The sequence below is a fragment of the Pagrus pagrus genome, assembly GCF_965226575.1.
Source record: "Pagrus pagrus genome assembly, chromosome: 4".
NCBI classification, from domain to species: Eukaryota; Metazoa; Chordata; class Actinopteri; order Spariformes; family Sparidae; genus Pagrus; species Pagrus pagrus.
In genome coordinates this window covers 3,731,808-3,750,572 of record NC_140188.1, presented here as the reverse complement: position 1 = coordinate 3,750,572, position 18,765 = coordinate 3,731,808, and the positions used below count along the sequence as shown (strand labels likewise).

Sequence of the window (18,765 nt, the reverse complement as noted above, 5' to 3'; positions counted from 1 at the left end):
CGGCAAAAAGAATGATAACCCACAGAAATCAAGAAACAGATTACATTTGAATATTTAAGTATTGTCAAGGATTGTATGTGTTTGACGATTACTGCTAACCATCCAGATGTGGTGAAATGATGGCAGACTGCCTGTTCAGGCTTGTATCTTGACAGTCTAACTCATTTGCTGTAAACCGGAGATCATTTAGCTAACCTTGCTGCCTCTCACCGTCTCTTCCTTAACCAGTACTAACCTACCAGCTTTCCTCCTCTAATAATGAATCTTTACAGGCTTCAGAACTTGTCCTGCTTAATCTCAGACCTGGGTCAAATAGTGTTTAAAAATGATCTCTACTTTGTTTTACTTGTTTAAACTAGAGGTCTGTCTTTGTTTTGTTTTCTCAATCCCACACCTGCCAACAGCCGTAAGATTTACACCCATTTTCACCTGCTCGCTACAACATTTGGTATTGAAGTTGTCTCAACTTCAGAAAACAGTCCATATCCAATTGCATAGTCTCCTTTCATAACCTGTTTTCATAATACAGTTAAGCCCACCTAAGAGCTACTTTAAGCTGGTACAAACAAACAATAACCTATTTGACCCAGGTCTGCTGTTCAGGTGGACAATACTGTATGTCTTTCACTGTCAGTTCTTCTCAGCTGCTTATTGTTGCTTTATCTGTTTGTTTGTTTATTTGTTTGATTGATTCTTTAACAACTTTTGCTTTCCTTGCCAGTCACTTGCCAATCTTCTATCCTTCTTCTTTTTCCTAAACAACTGTACACAGTTTAATTTGTTCTTCTCTGCCTCCTCTACCTGTGCTTCTTACTGTCGTCTCTGTTGTCTTCCCCTTCACTTGCTTTCTCTTTCATTCAATGTCTCTCTGACTCTGCTGTCAAATTTCCTTTTTCCATTCCTCTCACCCTCTCTTCATCTCTTCCTCTCTCCTCCTAGGGTCACTCTTGACCCTTCTAAACGTCAGAGCTCAAACAAGTCCATGTCGGGCTGCACCCTCCCACAGGGGACAAAAACAGTTAGTAAGTCTTCCTTTCCCATGTTTTCTGGCTGCTTCTGTCTGCCTGACTTGTCTGCCTGCTCGCCAGTGCCCTGTCATCCCCTCTACCCCTCATTCACTGTCTGTCGCAGGTTGGAGTTTAGTTATACAAACATGTATCTGAGGCAAAGCTACTCTACTGGCAGGAATTATATTAGCAGTTGAGTTAAATTCAGCCTGCAGGGTTCTTACTCCACGAAAACTCCATTTGTACTCATATGACCATAATGAAATGTTAATTTTCCTTTTTTTTTGTGTGAAAATGTACACATGAAGTATAGTTTCTCTTCAAATGTGTGTTGCATTAAGAAGAGAATAAGGATTAAAGAGTTATGTTTACTTGATTTAAAAGGGGTCCAGTAGAATTGGGCGGTATAAATAAAATCTACATGTATTGTCAAATACTGACGCTTTGAGTTGGTAGTTTTGGTCAGTTGCAACTCAAAGCATCAGTATTCGACGATTTTGGGATGAGCCTCAACATCAACTATATTTCTCCCGGAGATAACATTTTGTTGCTTTAACCCATCAGTTAAACTAGTGAATTATGTACGAGCAAGACCTCACATAAGAATAGGGAACATATTCAACACATTAAAACTTGTAGTTTTGTTTTGTAAGATAGGAATATACCATATTTATGGAGTGTTATGAAGGAAAATTGACTATTCTTGTGTTACTTCCACCTTATAAGGCCCGTACAGAGGAAAACAATTAAGATCATAATTCATGTATAACAACTTCCTCCCTTACTATCAATAAGCAGTAATTAGTAGGTTAAAACTCCAATGTTATGCCCTAGTAATTGTAGAATATGGTCGTGGAGAGTAAGTTCTTCACAGTGACTAATTAAGAGCTAATATGCTACTAAAACGCATGCTGGTAGGAAATTAGTTAATACAGTAGTTATGTGTTCTCTAATATAAAAGATTGTATAAAGTATCACACTTTAGCTGATAAACCCTGCTGAACCTCTGTCCAGGTTCTCAGTGCAATCAATTCATCTTAAAATATGACAATATATGTCGAAGGGATTGTTACTTTGTTTAAGTTGTTCATGGTATACAGTATATTGTCATCCTTTCACGTTTAGCTTTAGTGACTCCTGCTCACTCATCCTAACCCAGGTCTCCACCCCATTTGTTCAAATCTTTCTACAGTAACTGACAAAAGTGTGTTAGGGTTAGAAAACCCAGACTTCCAAGTATCTCTATAGAAACTTAGGCTAATGCTTGGAAAGTTGGAAATTAAGCTCTGGTCCAGTTTAAACCCAGCTTATTCTATGACCAGAAATCTTATCCAGAATACTTGGATTTTCTGGTACTGTGACCTTTAAAATTCAACTCTGTTGATGTTTCTTCCTATAGAAAAGCTCAATCTCACAACAGTATGTTTATGTGACTAAAACTCTAATCAGCAGTTGTCTGCCTGAACGTCTGTCTGTCTGTCTGTCTGTCTGTCTGTCTGGACTGCTTGTGTCTCTGCTGGCTGGGCTTTGTCCTGTAGCACTCGGTAGAGGCTGTAGGTGGCACAGCACCACTACCTGCTTCTAACAAAACACACAACAGTTACTATATTGGTTTTCTGGAACAACAACAAGTGATGTTGGCTTGTTGTTAGATTGTTCAAGTTTGCACCTATTATAGTAATAGACAGTCGTTGTGAATGTTGGCATTAGATTTAAGCGCACACACCCAGTCACACTACTTGTTTTTAGAATAAACAACCCTGTGAAGTTGTGTGTGTCTGTATTTGTGTGTCCGCAACAGTATGTGAGTTTGTTTCAACTCAGCTGTACTTGTCTGAGTCATGTAATCAACACCATATGTTTGCCCATGCTGTTAACAAATCAGCAGTCCTACAGTAGGACTGTGGGATCCAGGACAGACAGGAAAGAGGGGGATGGTGCTTTATTGGTGTTTTATACGAGAGAGAGAGAGAGAGAGTGGGTGAACGATGAGAAAGAAGGGGAGTGATTAAGAGAGAGCGGTTATTTCACTTCACTACTGGTAACGTAGTGTGCATTATGGTTTTTAGTGGCAAATAATTCTTATTGTGTGATTGCGCAAACTTTGACACTGGCAGCACTTTTACACATTTTCAGACATCCAGTTTGTTTGCAAAAAAATCAGTGACACCTTCAAAAGTAGTTTTTGATCAGTCCTTAAGAATAGAAGAAGAAAGACAAAGACTGTTATGTACTGTGGTCAATGTATTGCACAACTGTTAAACAGTCTTACAAGGGGGAAGCCTGCGGTCAAAGACTCATGGAAACTAGTGTTTAATGCCATTATTAAGACTAGAATGCAGTGTATAAACACAAGATGTTGTGTTTTTGCTTTAGCATTTGCAATAAGTTCTTCTGGGAATACCCACAGTCAAGTGTCACTTTCAGAAAGTTATAAAATTGTTAACTAAAGTAGGAGTAGGTTGAGGCAATGAGTAGGCTGCAAAAGGGTAAATTATGATACATAATCATGTCTTTCTTTAGTGCACAGTATATATTAAGGATTTAACTAAAAAAGATTTTGATCAGTAACTTATTTTCTTAATAAATCAATTTATTGGTTGGTCTATAAAATGTCAGAAAAGGTTGAAAAATATATTTTCTTGACTGATTGTGTAAGAGATACAGTTGTAAATGGTAAGGCAGATGAACTATGACTCAGTTTATACCAGTGACAAGGCGATAGTAGTACATAGAAACCATGTAACCACGAAAAAACGTTTACATTCTCAACCTCAAAATTTCGATTTAATAAAGATTCATGTCGGGGTAAAAAGGTGCAATGGGTCAATATAATTTTGTCTGCATCATTGTAGTTTTGAACCCATGGCATTAGGAGTACACACCAGTCTGCTTCCTCTCCAGGAGCAGATGCTTGTAAGAAGAATCTCATTCTGCACCAGTCATCTTGACTGAGACCCAGCGTCACTGCCGTTTTAAATCAGGATTAGTTATGTAACCAGGATTTATCCTGCTCTTAAACAAGGATCTTACACAGCTCTTCCTCAAGATACAAGCAGATTGTCCTCTTACACTGCTGCTAGCTTCTCTGTCTGTCTCTCACACTGTTTCTGTCTGTTTAATTTCTTCTTCTACCCTCTCCTTCTGTCACTTTGTTCTTTCTCTGATTCCCTCAATTTCAGCCCTCCCTGTCTCTCTCTCAGCCTTTATACAGATTGCATAATCTGAGACATACACTGCAAAGTTTATATACACTCCTCATTCACCAAACACTTGCAGGGATTTTTCCCACTTTTATTCATCATAAAGGAGGTGATACCACTCATTTTGCTGAGGGGGATCAGTTGGCATCAGTTTGTGAGGGAGGAGCGAAGTGTTACTCACTTTCTTTCTTCATCCAGAGAAGAAAGGCAAGCTCATAAATTAGATAGGATGTCACAAAACGGCTACATAATTTCTGCTATGCAACACAGTACATGCATGGACTGATGCAAGATTTCAAAAGACTGACTCGTGTTTTTAAGGTTCAGATTATCCAAACAGAGTTGCTAGAATAAGGTTTAGTGTTCTTAATCCTATGGAAATTACCCTCCAGATATTTGCTGGATAATTATTTGGCAGTTCAGTATCATTCATAACTGCTGAGGTTTATTTCAGTTATTATCTGTGAAGATTAGAAGGGTTGTGTCCATGCACTTTAAGGGAGGTGACTCATGAGATTGAAGCACTGAAAAAGCTTAGAAGCACAGTTGTATTTACTTGTAGTTTAAGTTAGTCATCATAAAGTTGTATTTAGATCTAAAGCCCCGCATCAGCTCCTCCCTCAGAGCCAGAGTAGAGTCAGTTGTATTTTCAGTAAAAATAAATTTATCAATGAAATCTCACTGTTAGCTCCTTCAGACCACCCCCAGTTCCTGGAATAGAGATCAGGTTGCCAGGTTGGTTGGAAAGAAGCCCTTAGTCTACACACATGAAAAAGCAACAGTGGCCTCTGGTGGCCATGAAAGGGAGTGCAGTATGTAGCCCCAAACAGTCGTACCTGGCAGCCTTGTTGGGTGGAGTATTATGTTCTTCAGAAGATACTTTATTCCAGCGCACCCTTCAGCAGTCATGACCTACCTGGTTGTTTAATGTGGCTCATTAAATGCAATCTACTAATACTCTACTAATACTCTATAAGTCATAAAAATTGCTTAGCTACATAATAAATGATTAGAGGATGAGACTTGGCACCATCAGCCTCAAGAAATAGGACAATGGAATGGAAAATAACCAACATTTACATTCAGTTAAACTGGTTAATGTAGTGTGGGATGTTGGCACCAGTAGGAGTGCATGGATGAATGAAAGATGTGCTGTGAGAGTTTGGTGTGCTGCAGTAAAAGTAGAACAAAAACAGGATAGCAGGAAAAAGGCAGACAACTGACCAACACCAGTTTGTATAGCCTAGTAATAGAATCCAGTACGAGAAACTAGAGGAAGCCGGAAATCAGGGTTTTATAATCTGTTTTGTGTCAGTATATATTATCAGCATATATAATTATAGGATCTTGTGTTCTATGTGCTGTAATAACCTATAAATATAATAGATACCACATATTCAATGTTTCACCAACAGTTTTATTCGCATCATATTGAAAAACATTTTTCCATGTATTGCATTTACTATGCAATTACTGCATGGAAAAGACAACATTAAAATGTTGTTTCTGAAAATGAGGCAGTTCTCTTTTGCCTGCCCGTATCTTTGCCTGTTGAGACCTGGCTCTCACTCCCTCTACATTTGTTTAACCTTCTCATTTGTTTTGTTGGTGACTTTCACATTTTGTCGTCTCACATCCATTCAGTGTCCCAGTGTAGTGAGTGTAGGTCAGTGATGATCCATCTGTGATTGACAGACGAGTTTTCGTGTTCTGTGTTGTGATTATTTGGCGTGTACTGACTGACATAGCCATGCTGCTAATTAGTGCATTAAAAAACAGGAAGTGGGGGAGGGTTGGTGTGAAAGCATGATGGGCCGATCCTAACAGATACGTTTGTCTTCTCCTTGAGGGTCACAGACGAACCTGAGAGAATCAGCAGATCTCCGGTCACAAGGTGAGTGCTCATTTCCATTTTTCCAACACTGACAACAAAATAGTTGACTAATCTTGAGTTACGTGGGTCAGCAGCAGTACAAGCAACCCGACTTTTCATTAGTTAGCCATAATTTACCATGTACTTAAAGGATGTTAAAGGTCGTTAGTTTACTCACTGAGACTCCTCAATTAGTTATTTTGTGCACTTCACATGAATAACCGTGACTATTGTTGAAGGAATGGTTCAACATATGGGGAAATGCACTTATTTGCTTTCCTGCTTAGATATATTTGTTGCATCTTGCTTAATCCATACAAACACATTAGTGTAAAAACGACAATTAACCATTTTATGGGGGTCATGTGTTAACAAATACTGAAGTACATGGCTGCAAATTGTCATTTGCACTTTTTTTTTACAGATTTACAGAGAACAATTTATAGCATGTTAATTAGAGAGGTTTAGTCCCTGTTTACACCTAGTATTAACATCCATCCTGAGTGATCCGATCGCAAGAAGACAGCTCTAAGTCCGTTATTAAAATGTCTCCACATGCATCGATTTTGAATTTGCTGTAGCAGTTTTGCAAAGCTTTTTAAGTTTCTACTCACAACTCTCAAAATTGCAACGAGTTAGTATTTTTGGTTCTTGTAGGCAGAGTTAGTTGTCTCTCTACACAGGCAGGCATAAAGAAAACTAGCTAAAAACTAGCTAAGCTAAGTGGAATCATTCAACGAGAAAGCAAATGAGCGTATTTCCCAATATGTCAATCTATTTTAGAAGTCTCTGCCTCACTGATAGCTGTAAGTGAAATACATTCACAGGATTTATTGTATACAAAGAATCACTGTGTTTACACTGCAGCTGTAAATGTTTTCATTCTTAGGTGTGACTGAAACCTGATGTTTTTAATCTAAACATCAGAAGTCTGCACTTTCTCTTCTACACAAGTCATACTTTCACATCTGAGCCAACATGGGAACTGAATTACATGTCCAGTACAGACCCGGATTTATACAACTTGCATGCCAAGCACTCAAATCAAAAATTTTTGTAATTATTTTATTTAACAAGAAGAAGCATTTTTGAGGATTGCACAACCACTGAAACCTAGATTACAATGGTATTGTACCTCATGCTCTCATCTTATTTATACTATATTTTTTCAGGGTTATCAGTCTCAGCTAATCAATATGATACTTGGTCTTGTGTACTTCCTCTCAACCTCAGCTGCTTCAGCCCAGTCTCAGTCTCAATCTCTGGTTAAAAACAGCAGGTAAACCAGCAGGCTAACATTAGCCAAAAGACTGTGGTGTTGTGTGATTGTAGAATCAAAGCACGGCTCCTTGTGGTAGAAGAGCCCTGTGTGTAGAAACCCCGATTTAAAGGAAAGAAAGAAATTGAAAGTAATTTCCGTTATGTCTAACAACAGTTTATTCCCTGAGCAGCAGCCTGATGTTTTAGGATCTTTGTGTGATAGATGGTGTTTTGTGTTACTCTAGAAAATTGATGACCAGAATGAAAAAGAAGTTCTATTACAGAAACAATCCATTAAAGACAGTAATTGTTATTTTATGAATTCATCTGTATAGTATTTTATCAATTATATACAATTCATTATAAGCTCACATTAAAGAACAAGGTAAATGTTTATCAAGATCCCTCACAAGAACTATTTGAGGTGAGTTTAATTTGCGTAAGCCTTTGGTGTATCATATCCACTCTGTGGTATAAAAAAAAAGATGTTGTTAGCCTATAAAATACTTATTTACCTATCTGTGACATAGGTAGCAAATGTGTATGTAGAAAAATCTAATTTCAATAATGCACGATATTAATCTTTTTTCTTCTCCTCCCTCTTCCCCCCACCTCTCATACATTCAATTTCATACAACCGTACACTCGCTTGCCTACACTTTTCTCTTCACACATCCATCTCACTTCAAATCATACACTCATATTCATTACCATTTATCCTTGAATCTGTTCATCCATGTTTCTACATTTATGTTTGATCTCCTTCCCTCACATCTCTTCTCCCCCCGTGTTTATTTTTGCTAAACCTCCAACCCTCCTCCTGTGAACATCTCACCAACTATGCCCTGTCCTTTTTGTTTTAAATCTCTCTACATTTCCTCCTCATTCCTCTGTCTGCATCACCCCTCCCCTCCTTCTCCTTCCAGTCGCCATCTATCTGGGCATCAGAAAGCGGCCGAGCCCCGGACCCCCCGATGCGGCTGGGATGTGAGGGTGCGGAGCCCCCGCGACCCGGCCGAGGTGGTGCTAGCATTGCGTGAGGCGGCTCAGGGCTGCGGCTGCCAGGTCCACCTGGCGGGGCCTTTCCTCCTGTCCTGCACCCACGGAGCAGCCGGCGCACGAGTGGCCTTCGAGGCCGAGGTCTGCCAGCTGCCCAGCGGGCTGGGCCAGAGCAGCGGCGTGAGGTTCAAGCGCCTGTGGGGGGCACCGTTAGCCTTTAGAGACATCGCCACCAAAGTGTCCAAGGAGCTGGAGCTCTGAGGGCGACAGGAGGCGGGGCAGGTTGATGACAAACAGGACAAGTTGATGAATGAGGAGGGAGGAGGAGGAGGAGGAACAATGAGGCCTCCTCTTCTTCCTCCCTGGGCTCCACCTCATCTGATGCGGCTAGCGATGCCTCGCCTCCGCCAAAGACCCTCTTCTTCTGATGCCACCAATCACAGCCAGACAAACGGATGCACAGACACGGATAGACCGCCATCGGCAGACTTATGATGACCCTTGACCTTGGAGCTGTCAGTGACCTACAACCCTTGCTTAAAACACACCACCACCTCCATACTATGTGAGCCCATGGAGTCAACCATTTTTTTTTTTCATGATATAATGTTTGATGATGGTGAGGATGGTGTTGCTGAGAATGATGGAGAATGGTAATTTGTTGTTGTTTACTTTGTTATTCCTATTGTATCATATTTGTCATCATTCCTTTTTAAAGAGCTGCTATTTAAAGAAATGTTTTAATTTTTTGTGTATTAAGTTTATTTTCTTTCTTTAATGCTTTTAAAATGGGCAGAAGTTTCTCGGAGGCAGACGTCACATATTAAAGAAGTGAGCGCGCAGTCTGACCTCCGGCCTCTAGAGGGAGACATGCAGTAATGCAGATACATGTGACAGACTGATTGAAGCATCACAGCCTTTCTGCCCATCCAGTCATGACCCATTTTACTGCTCAGTTGGGATTCTTTATGTTTGTTTGTACTGTTTCTGGTTAAAAGTTGCCTCTCTGCCTGCTATACATACTGAATTCAATAGTGTGTATTGACAGCTGGCATGTGAGCTGACATGTAAAGCTGCCTAATCATATAAAACTATGATAATAATTTGAGCTTATGCTCTGACCCTTACAAATACTGAACATTTCCACAGTTTTCTTTCCCCTGCTACCTTTTATTAACAGGCAGTTCTTTCAAGAAATTTTAAAATACAGAACGTTTTGTTGGTTTAAAGGTTCAGTGTCTAGGATTTAGGAGGATCTATTGGCAGAAATTGAATGTAATTTTCAGAATTACGTTTTCGTTTGCATATAATCACCTGAAACTAAGAATAGTTGTTTTTGTTACCTTTTATTTTTTATATCTACACAGGGAGCAAGTCCTTCTCCACTGTGTGCACCTCCATGTTTCTACAGTAGCCCAGAATGAGTAAACCAAACACTATCCTAAATCTTACACACTGGACCTTTAGAGCACAGTGTAGGATTCAGTACTACCAAATGACAAAACTGATCTGAAGATTGCAGGCAAAAAAGGGCCACGTAACATAATTTTACCCGATTTGCCTCAGCAGGTTTAGTTTGCTCAAAATAGCAACGCAGGTTTTGTCATCCAATCAATCCATTATTCTGAGAGCTAATTTAACTACACGTTCAAGTAAATAAAGACAATTTAACTAAAATACCTTTTTGCCCATAACAAAATGAAAATTAAGTCTTTTTCAGCACATATCGTATGCTTTCAGTAAGTGTCCAGACAACTGATAAAATTAGATTTCTGCCACAAATGTGAACAAAAAATATAATATTAACAAATTTACAAATTGGCTGTTGCATTTGACTGCTGGTCACATGACAAGGCTTTTTTTGTATCTGATATAATACAATTTACAATATGATACAAAAATTAAAGATTTCACTCCCTTTCCTCTAAGACCAATGCCGACAGAGACAAAACTTGATCCAACATGAAGCTAGAAAGCCCCCCACTTGTTGGCTGTTTTGGTAAATTGTCAAACTGTTAAACATTCAAACAGGCACAGATTTAGCTTCAGCTTTGAATCCCAGTGAGACAGTGTGTTTTTTAAAGGACGACCTTCAAGGTACATGATTACAGTAGCTCATACCGGTTTAGAGTAGAGTGGAGTATGTTATTCTGGTAGCACTTTTACAAAACAGTATCACAGTCTGTCAGAACATCATCGCCATCACTTTCCTCACATGTAGTGCAATACAGCCAAAAAGCCAAGAATCGAGACTTGAATAAGCATTGATTAAAACTTAATAGGGCTCCTTGTTTGATTTATTGTTTAATTTTTGATATTGCCGATTTGTTTTTAAAATTCATTGAGCACCTTTTTTTTTTTGCTTTTTAGCCAGGTTTGCATCGTGCTGTACTGGCAGAGTTTTTAATTAATCTGTATTTTTCTTTTGTAAATTCTTAAAAATCACATTTGTCTCACACATTTAAAACCCACTGAAGAGAATAGTTGACATTCTGAATGTCTTTCTTTTACATTGCTTACACTTTTTGGCATCATTCACTTCCTACTGTAAAGAAACCTGGTGGAGTGATGAGGAACTTCAGGTTTCTAGGTGGAGGTGCTGTTTAGTTTCAGTGATGCCCAAAAGTCACGTGGTACAAATTAAATACCACATTTCTAAAAACAAAATTCAAATTATGGTCTGTCTCCATAAAGTTTTGTCCGATTTATCAGTTTTCTTTTGTCTAATGTTATAGTAATCAAAAAGGTCAAGAATGCAAAAAAAATAACAGACAGCCCAGTCGTCTGACTAAAATGTTGGCATTTTACTTTTTGGCAAACCACAGATGTGTTTAAATTTGAACCTGTCATACGTACCATATTGACATTTATACAATTCGTGTCATATCATGTTTAGAATACATTTATGGAAGCTAACTTTCATGTCGGGAGGTGGAGAGAATGGTGGTTGCGTTACAGCTAAGCGAGAAGGCTTGTAAGCCGGAGACAGCTGTTTAAGACTTTGTTTGGAAGCATGAAACGAAGGAGACGTGGGTATTTTTCAAATTCAATTTTTCAAACAAATCAGGATATCTCAAATGGGCCTTGGAGTGATTTCCATTAGTGTTAGCGGAATTTTTTGGGATATTTGGACAATATTTTGGGAAAAACATGAGCAGAAAGAAATCTTACCTAACCCTAACCAAGTGATTTTTGTGTCTGAACCTGTACAGACCATAAGCACAGCATTGTCACAACATAACATTGAAAAATTAAGCCTAAACAAAACGTAAAGTTGCATAAAGAAATGTAAAGTTTCAAAATATCCATGGTTTGCAGAAAGCTACATTGCCAACATTTATTCTGGCGGTTGGGTTAAATAGAAACTGTAGACGTTGCCCTTTGTCGACCAATCAGGCTGCAGCGCTGCTGAGACGTGTGTGACTGTTGACCAATCAGATTCCATTATTACTGTTAGAGGTTTATGACTGTTAACCCATTAGACTCCTGTCTCATCAAGTCACGGTATAATTTCGAAGCATGCGACTGTGAAGTGATGAGACGGAATGTAAAATCAGAATGTGACCTTCAATGACCTATTGAGAAATAAGACGCTCGACTAATTTCACAACAAAGCTGCCAAGATTCATACGTCGACACTGACGACTCCAAAATCAAAAGGTTGTTGTACTTGTATTGTAATTCTATAAAGCCAAGCAATTATAACTTGTACTTCTGAAGTATGCAGCATTTAACAAAACAGATATGTCAAAGGAAAAGTTACGGCAGGTTTGTGATCTTTACGGCTGTAAGATCTACAGGAATTTATCTGTTAAATGGGAGATTTCAGCCGCAGCAGGTATCCACCACTGTCTGAAAATGTGAAGCTGTGATTTAGGGCTAGTTTTTTTGTTTGTGTGTGTGTGAGTGTGAGTGTGTGAGAACAACTGGGCCTCACTCTCTGAACCTGTTCTGTAGATACAGTTAGGGCCATGCTTTAAGGCTACAGTTCTGTTGTAATGTGTGTTTGAAGCTGTCGCTGTTACCAACATAACTTAACTTATGGGCTGAAATTACAGAAACGATCGACCTGCAATCCTGCATGTCTCCTAGGAAATAATGTGTGACACAAAAATAAAGACTTTCACCCTCTTCCATATTTTATGTCCATTTTTTTCCTCTGATCTGACTTTGATGTCTTTGACGTGTCATCTCACCAGTTTCTGTGTCTTATTGTCCAATTGTTGCTATGATATACGTGTCTAGTGAAATCTGATTTTAAGGATTTTGTTTAGTTGTTGAGGGGTCAACTGTATATATTTTTTTCAGGGCTGATAACGATTATTTGTAACCAAAGAGACAGATACCGATATTATTAGTCAATCTGCTGGAGTAGATCCAAAAGAGTCACAATTACCACATAAAGAAAACATGAGAGAGGAGGTTTGATTGTTAAATGGGGCATAATTTAATTGTCCAGTTATAATTTACAACCAAAAAAAAATTTTTTTTTTCGGTGTGTGTACATAGCCACGACCAGACTATGCATGGATTGATCCCAGGATGTTACAGAGTAAATGCGGGAGAGATGAATAGAGTGACAAGAAATTATAAAGAGGAACCGAAGCAGAGAAGGAAAAGAAAAGATGAGTGAGATTTACAGAAGTAAGAAAAGAAGGAGAAAACTGGAGCGTCTTCTTGATGGAAAGAAGCAAACAGGAAGTAGCCAGTTGGCCGAAGCCAGTAAAATAACTTTACAACAGTGCTACCCGTTCATTTTTTTTTTTCATATAAAAAAAAACAAACACAGACAGTCATTCAATCATTGGTTGTCTGTCCAATTTACTTCTGGGCGGGGACCATGCCATCGATGGCCTCTCCCTTCTCAAGCTTCTTCTCCATCTCAACCATCAGCTTGACACCGTCAACCACAAGCTGGACCTGCTCCACCTCAGAGGAGCCCAGACGGTCAGCATTGGAGATGTCGAACACGCCACCCACGGAGGCTGTGTCCACACCACCTGGAGGGAAAAGAAGCAGAGAAGAGTCGTCAAGATATTCACATAAAGAAGGATTTAACATTAACAGATTTTTTTCTGGTTGAAGATAATCAAAAATAATTTCTACCACCAGTACTTTTTCTTGATGTTTTCACCATATTTTGGTGAAATTGAGCCATTAGGTAAGAGAGGGGAGACAATAATGCTTCTAACTGAAATAAATGTTGCAGATCATACAAAATATATTTAATCTAATATCTGTTTGCTTCTTAATTTTGCTGTTAACTTTACCTCATCTGGCTGTGTTATTTTATAATCAAATCTATTGAGGTTCCTCTGATAGTCACTAGATCTGTGACCATTCAACTCCTTTTTTTCTTCTTTTAGTACCTGTGCCACGCTTCTGCAGACGCAGCCTGGTCAGGATCTCCTCGAACTTGGCATGTGTGCTGAGCTTGGGCAGCTTGACGTGCACGCCACCGCGCAGGCCGGTTCCCAGGTTGGATGGGCAGGTCAGGATGTAGCCCAGATGCTCGTTCCACATGAAGCCGTGGTTGTGCTTCTTGAAGATCCCCTCAATCTGACCGGTGAGGAGGAGAGTGAAATAAACAACGCATGATTATTAGAGTATAATTAGATGTATGTCACTGAATTCTGACTAGACCCATGAAGAAAAAACATCATGCAGTTGTTGTATGTATGTTTCAGTGCGTTACCTTCTGCAGGCCAGTGCAGAAGCGTCTGAAGACCTCCTTCATGTTGCCTCCCTTCTGCATGGAGATGACACGCAGGTGATCCTCCTCGTTCACCCAGACCAGGAAGGTCTTGTTGTCGTTGTGCCTGGAGAAAGAAAATCTGGGTCAGTTTCACTTCATTCACATATTAGACAAAAGGGTTAATGAATGTTGTGAGGATTTAATTTGCAATTTTCTTAGAGATGTGCCTCATAGAAATGTGAAAGTAAACATCTGACCCTGGTTAACACACTAACACTGATAATGTGAATCATTTGAGGTGCACAGTTGTGGATTGACAGAATATGCATCAGCTGAACACACTGTGCTTTGGTATACATGACACACTTTAACAGATGTTTGAAAACAGAAAGAATCAGATTGTCATGTTAGGGCTGTGAGAGAAAGAGACAGATGGTGTTTAAGGTTGGCTTGGGAGTGGCAGATGGGAGATTTAAGCTCAGAGGGGGTTGTTTGTTTACAGTGTGTATATTTTGTTAACAAAGGCACAGAATCTGCTGCTACAGTTGATGATGGCACATATCTGATCATCATGTAGCCTTTTAATTTTGAATGAAAAGTTCGAATTCATCTGTATGCGTCTGTCTCTCACCAGATGCCTCTGCCGTCGGGCCAGTCACGGGCCATACCAGCGCAGGTCAGCAGGGGGGAGACGGGCTTGTCGAACAGGAAGTGATCAGCGATCAGCTGCTCCTGCTCGGCATCGGTCATGCCTGTCAGGGGGTAGTACTTTCCCTTGAGCTCACCCTCCAGGTTGGCCAGGGCTGAGAGGACAGAACCAAGAAGATATGGAAAGAGGAAATGAGTCAGTTTTTCCACAAATTAGAGCGTTAGATTGACAGATTAGCCTTATTGTAATTATTTTAACACTCACCCTCAATGGACAGCTTCTCAATGGCTCTGCGCTCTCCACGGCTGTTGTGGGGGGGCAGGGTGAATCCCTTGATGCTGCGGCCGGTACGAACACGGCTGGACAGCACGTAGTTGGGGTCCAGGTCATCACCACCCTAAGAGAAGAAGAAACACAACAAACATTATTTTTGTACTATAGGTATAGTTTTTAATCCTTGTATTTATAGACTTGCTTCACTCATGAAGGAGTGAACTTATTGTAGTGTAGGAGTGGATTGCTTTCATATACAGTTAATATTATTTGGATTGTTGCTCAGGAAATGTTTATAAAGAATCTCTCAATATTCTGGGAGAATAGTTGGTTAGTAAACTTAAATTTGAAACAATGTGGCCATAAAAGTCGCAAGTAATTTATTTTATACAATTAATAAATTAAAGACTACTTGGTGACAACCTCCTTCTGCCATTGAGATGTGCTGATCTACAACAATGCTACCAATGACTGTCTGGACTCCTCACCTTCAGGTTCTCGAAGTTCAGGTCGGTCTTGTGCTTGTCGGTGGGTTTGTATCCACCGTGACGGTCGGAGATGACGGGGTCCAGCAGATCCTTGAAGACCTCATAGGACTCCTCATCACCAGCAACGCAGCCGACAGTCATGATGAAGGGGTGGCCTGGAGGACAAGAGGAAAGATGACAAGGTTGGTCACATTGCTAGCCAGTTCAACATAAAATAAACATAATTTTATTATGTTTATTTATTTTTTTGATACATAAAATGATTATGTATGTTTTTTGGGGATACTGATGTGTCTGGCATCTTCCTGTTGTATTGAATGTAAGGTGAGGTGTAACAAGGTATTCCTGGACATAACTATTAACTTGGTAGAACAGAAAACTCAGCAGACATTTAGCCCTGATCCTAAAAGATTGCTAAAAACTCCTGTATTAACTTAGAGGTACTGACAAAATGCTGGTATTGCCAGGTTTAGAGGCAATTCATAATCAGAAAATCAAATATAATCATAACTCACATGTTTATTATAGCAATTATTGTGTTTGCTTCATTTAATGTATGTCTCCTCACACCCTATCTTTACTGATGAGTGTTAATCTCTATGCTGATGATTTGCTCCGTCTTACCGGGGTTGTCAACACCAGTTTGGGTGATGTCATCCAGGGTGAAGCCGCTGGGGGTGGACTTGCCCCTCAGCTTGGCGTAGATCTCCTTGGTCAGCACCTATAGCGAATTAAACCCAGTGCAGGTCAGTGATGATACAGTCACATGATTTCCTCCGTATTTTAAGTTGTGCTGCGTAACAGTGGAGTAACTTAGCACTCAGAAAATCTTGTATACATGCAATATATACTTCTTTTTTTTTTAACTGCTTTTCTAGAAAGCAGTGTCAGAAAAGCGATATCAGCAATGTTTGCATGTGTGTCCGTGTCAGAGTAGGATTTGTACCTTGGCCATGTGGTTGTTGTGCTGGGAGAGATCGGGGTACTCGTCGTCCACGGAGAACTTCATCTTGTAGTCATTGTGGCAGTTCTTTGCCATGGCTGCGATTCTTACTCCGTCTGAGAGGAGACGAGAACAATAAGAGAGGAGGGTTATTTCTCAGAATCTACATTTGGTGATACCAAAGTAAAAGAGAGGATAAGTTGGAGCTTTTTTGATAAACTTTTTTATTAGCTACATGGATTTTTCAAATATCATTTGATGTTTCTTTGTTGTGGTGATGTAAGAATGAATACCATTTTTCTTTTCTGGCATTTCTCCAAGTTTTTCAAGTGTCTTGTCTATGAGTTTTCTGGTGAAGTGGAGACACCTTCTCATTTTGTCTCTCTCCCTTTCTTACTTTGATCTTTCCCCCTCTGTCAGCTGTGCTGTCCACGTTTGTCTCCCTGCTTTACTGCCTGTCCAACTGTCTCACCACCTGTCTTCCCCTCACACTGCAGATTATTAATAGCGTGGTTCGCCACCCTCCCATCTCTACAGAGAGCTACAGTTTCTAGCACATTATGATGAATGATCTTCTTCTTTGGTTACTAATAATCTTCTCTTTCACTCCATTCAGCCTCAGACTAATGCAAACTTAGTTGCCGAGCCATGCTGTAATACGTAGGTAGCAGAGTAATAACAGTGGTACCAGAAGTATACAAACTTTTTAAAGAGATCAACATTTTTTAAGAATGAAACAGCGCCAGAAATGCTAATGGTACTCTTGCAATATTTGGTATTTTACTTTTTTTGCCTTGAGACATAGTTTAGTTAAACATATATATTTCCCCACACCAACACATACATCTCAAATTTACAACTTAATGATCTCGAACTTAAACAGAAATAATTTAACACAAATTTCTAAATGCGGAGCTGGAACCCACAGAGCTGCAGCTACAGAATGTGGGTCAGAAATAGATTTACAACCTTCGTAGCTATCACTCTGTATCTATTTACAAGCTGGTCTCCCTCTCTGTGAGACAGACGACTCCTTCAGTTGCTTGAGGTGTAGTTGATTGATGACACACTCAAAGGTCAAAGCATTGCCTGCCTCTTTTAGATGACTCCACAAATTCCATGACCAAATTGAGCGCTCCTAAACTATTCAAAGTCAAACTTGAAGCCTGCCCTGCTAGCGTCAGCAACAGCTGATACACAACTGTTGTCACAACTGTTTCAGTGACACCAAACTGCCCTATACCTAACTATCCTTTTTAGCAGACTAGTGCTACTCATAGCCAAGTCTTCTGAAAAGAAAAGTTTCACTACAGTGTGCACCAAGAGAAGAACGATCAGAGTAGATTTAAGCAGTTTCCATATCCGAAGAAATATGTGCAAAGCTTTGGAGGAATCCAAGACAAAAAAAATTTGAGAAAATGAAAAGTTTTCACAGCTCCAGTTCACCAATGGAGGAATCTGTCTGACAGATATTTGGTTAAAAATAGTTTGGTCAGGGAGAGATTTTTGTCCATACTGATACGGAAAAATCCACATAATCTTTCCCATGGATTTATCAAAAAAGGCTGACTAAAGCATCGCTTTGCTCTTTTACCTGCTTAGGAGAAAAGAAAGAAGTAACAGTTCCCGGGATCAGGTCCTGTGCACCGAATGTAGGGGTTGCCCAACTCTATCAGGTGATGGGCTTAAGCTTTTATACCCAAACCTCTGTCCCTATTGGCTGACTAGACGAGGGGTCCCCTCATTTGATTGGCCACAGGGGGTCTTCTGTGGCCGGGTGAGTTTTCTAAAAGGAAAGAACGAACATCACACTACACTCGAGACGAGAGACAAGGCAACAGCTGCAGCTGCTCAGCCCACCCTTTCACCTTCCACCTGCTTGTAGTTGCTTGGTAGTAGCCTGCAGGACAGAACAGTTGGTACACACATACATTAGATAACAGCTGCATGACATGGGGAAAAAAAAGCATATTGCGATTATTTTGACGGATATTACGATTCTGATACGATTAACAATTAGTGGGAATGATCATCTTTGCATCAAATTTTCACTGAAAAAAACTATTAAAGTCATGATGATGTGTCTGTCTGTCTGTCCCAGACAAACTCTCTCAGATCTGGACAACAAGATTTGGCCAGGAAACCTCTGCAGCACTGCAGTGCTTCATTATAATGCTGTTCTGTGACACATTTTAGCATCATCAAAAAACTGCAGCTTCTGCAATTTGGATATTTCAATTGGCCATGTTGCTATTTTGATAATAGTTCAATTAATTGTGCAACCCTGTATTAGATGGATGCACATGTCATAACTGCTGACTCCTCTGTCACTGTTAATGGCTGATGTGGGGTGCACTGTAAACCCAGGTTTAGTT

The 18,765-nt window shown here is 39.8% G+C and overlaps 2 protein-coding genes across 6 annotated transcripts in view; one reads left to right on the top strand and one right to left on the bottom strand.

The window, feature by feature from the left end:
• The window catches only part of mark4b (MAP/microtubule affinity-regulating kinase 4b), a 55,992-nt gene extending 42,866 nt beyond the window's left edge, over positions 1-13,126 (top strand). The window contains exons 16-18 of one of the 5 annotated variants that reach the window (XM_084351222.1): positions 940-1,022; positions 6,068-6,104; positions 8,270-13,126. In XM_084351222.1, the coding sequence (XP_084207348.1) occupies positions 940-1,022; positions 6,068-6,104; positions 8,270-8,603 (454 nt within the window). In that variant the 3' untranslated portion in view covers positions 8,604-13,126. Of the gene's footprint in view, positions 1-939; positions 1,023-6,059; positions 6,105-8,269 lie in introns of all 5 variants that reach the window. The other 4 variants (XM_084351225.1, XM_084351224.1, XM_084351223.1 and 1 more) reach the window with 4 other exon arrangements.
• ckmb (creatine kinase, muscle b) lies at positions 12,766-18,141 on the bottom strand. Its single transcript, XM_084351240.1, has 9 exons — positions 17,985-18,141; positions 16,394-16,506; positions 16,072-16,168; positions 15,448-15,602; positions 14,951-15,083; positions 14,669-14,840; positions 14,038-14,161; positions 13,712-13,901; positions 12,766-13,342 (listed from the first exon to the last, which is right to left on the bottom strand). The coding sequence occupies exons 2-9, from the start codon at positions 16,484-16,486 to the stop codon at positions 13,164-13,166; spliced, it is 1,143 nt and encodes a 380-aa protein (XP_084207366.1). The 5' UTR covers positions 16,487-16,506; positions 17,985-18,141; the 3' UTR covers positions 12,766-13,163.
• Positions 18,142-18,765: the final 624 nt, after the last annotated feature.

What these genes read in the sequence shown, in the direction of transcription:
- ckmb (XM_084351240.1), bottom strand. Translation starts at nt 16,486, where the DNA reads ATGGCAAAGAACTGCCACAATGACTACAAGATGAAGTTCTCCGTGGAC. An exon ending in TGAACTTCGAGAACCTGAAG is followed by an intron (nt 15,084 to 15,447) that starts GTGAGGAGTCCA and finishes TTCTTCTCTTAG; the next exon opens with GGTGGTGATGACCTGGACCC. An exon ending in TCTGCAGAAGCGTGGCACAG is followed by an intron (nt 13,343 to 13,711) that starts GTACTAAAAGAA and finishes TTTTCCCTCCAG; the next exon opens with GTGGTGTGGACACAGCCTCC.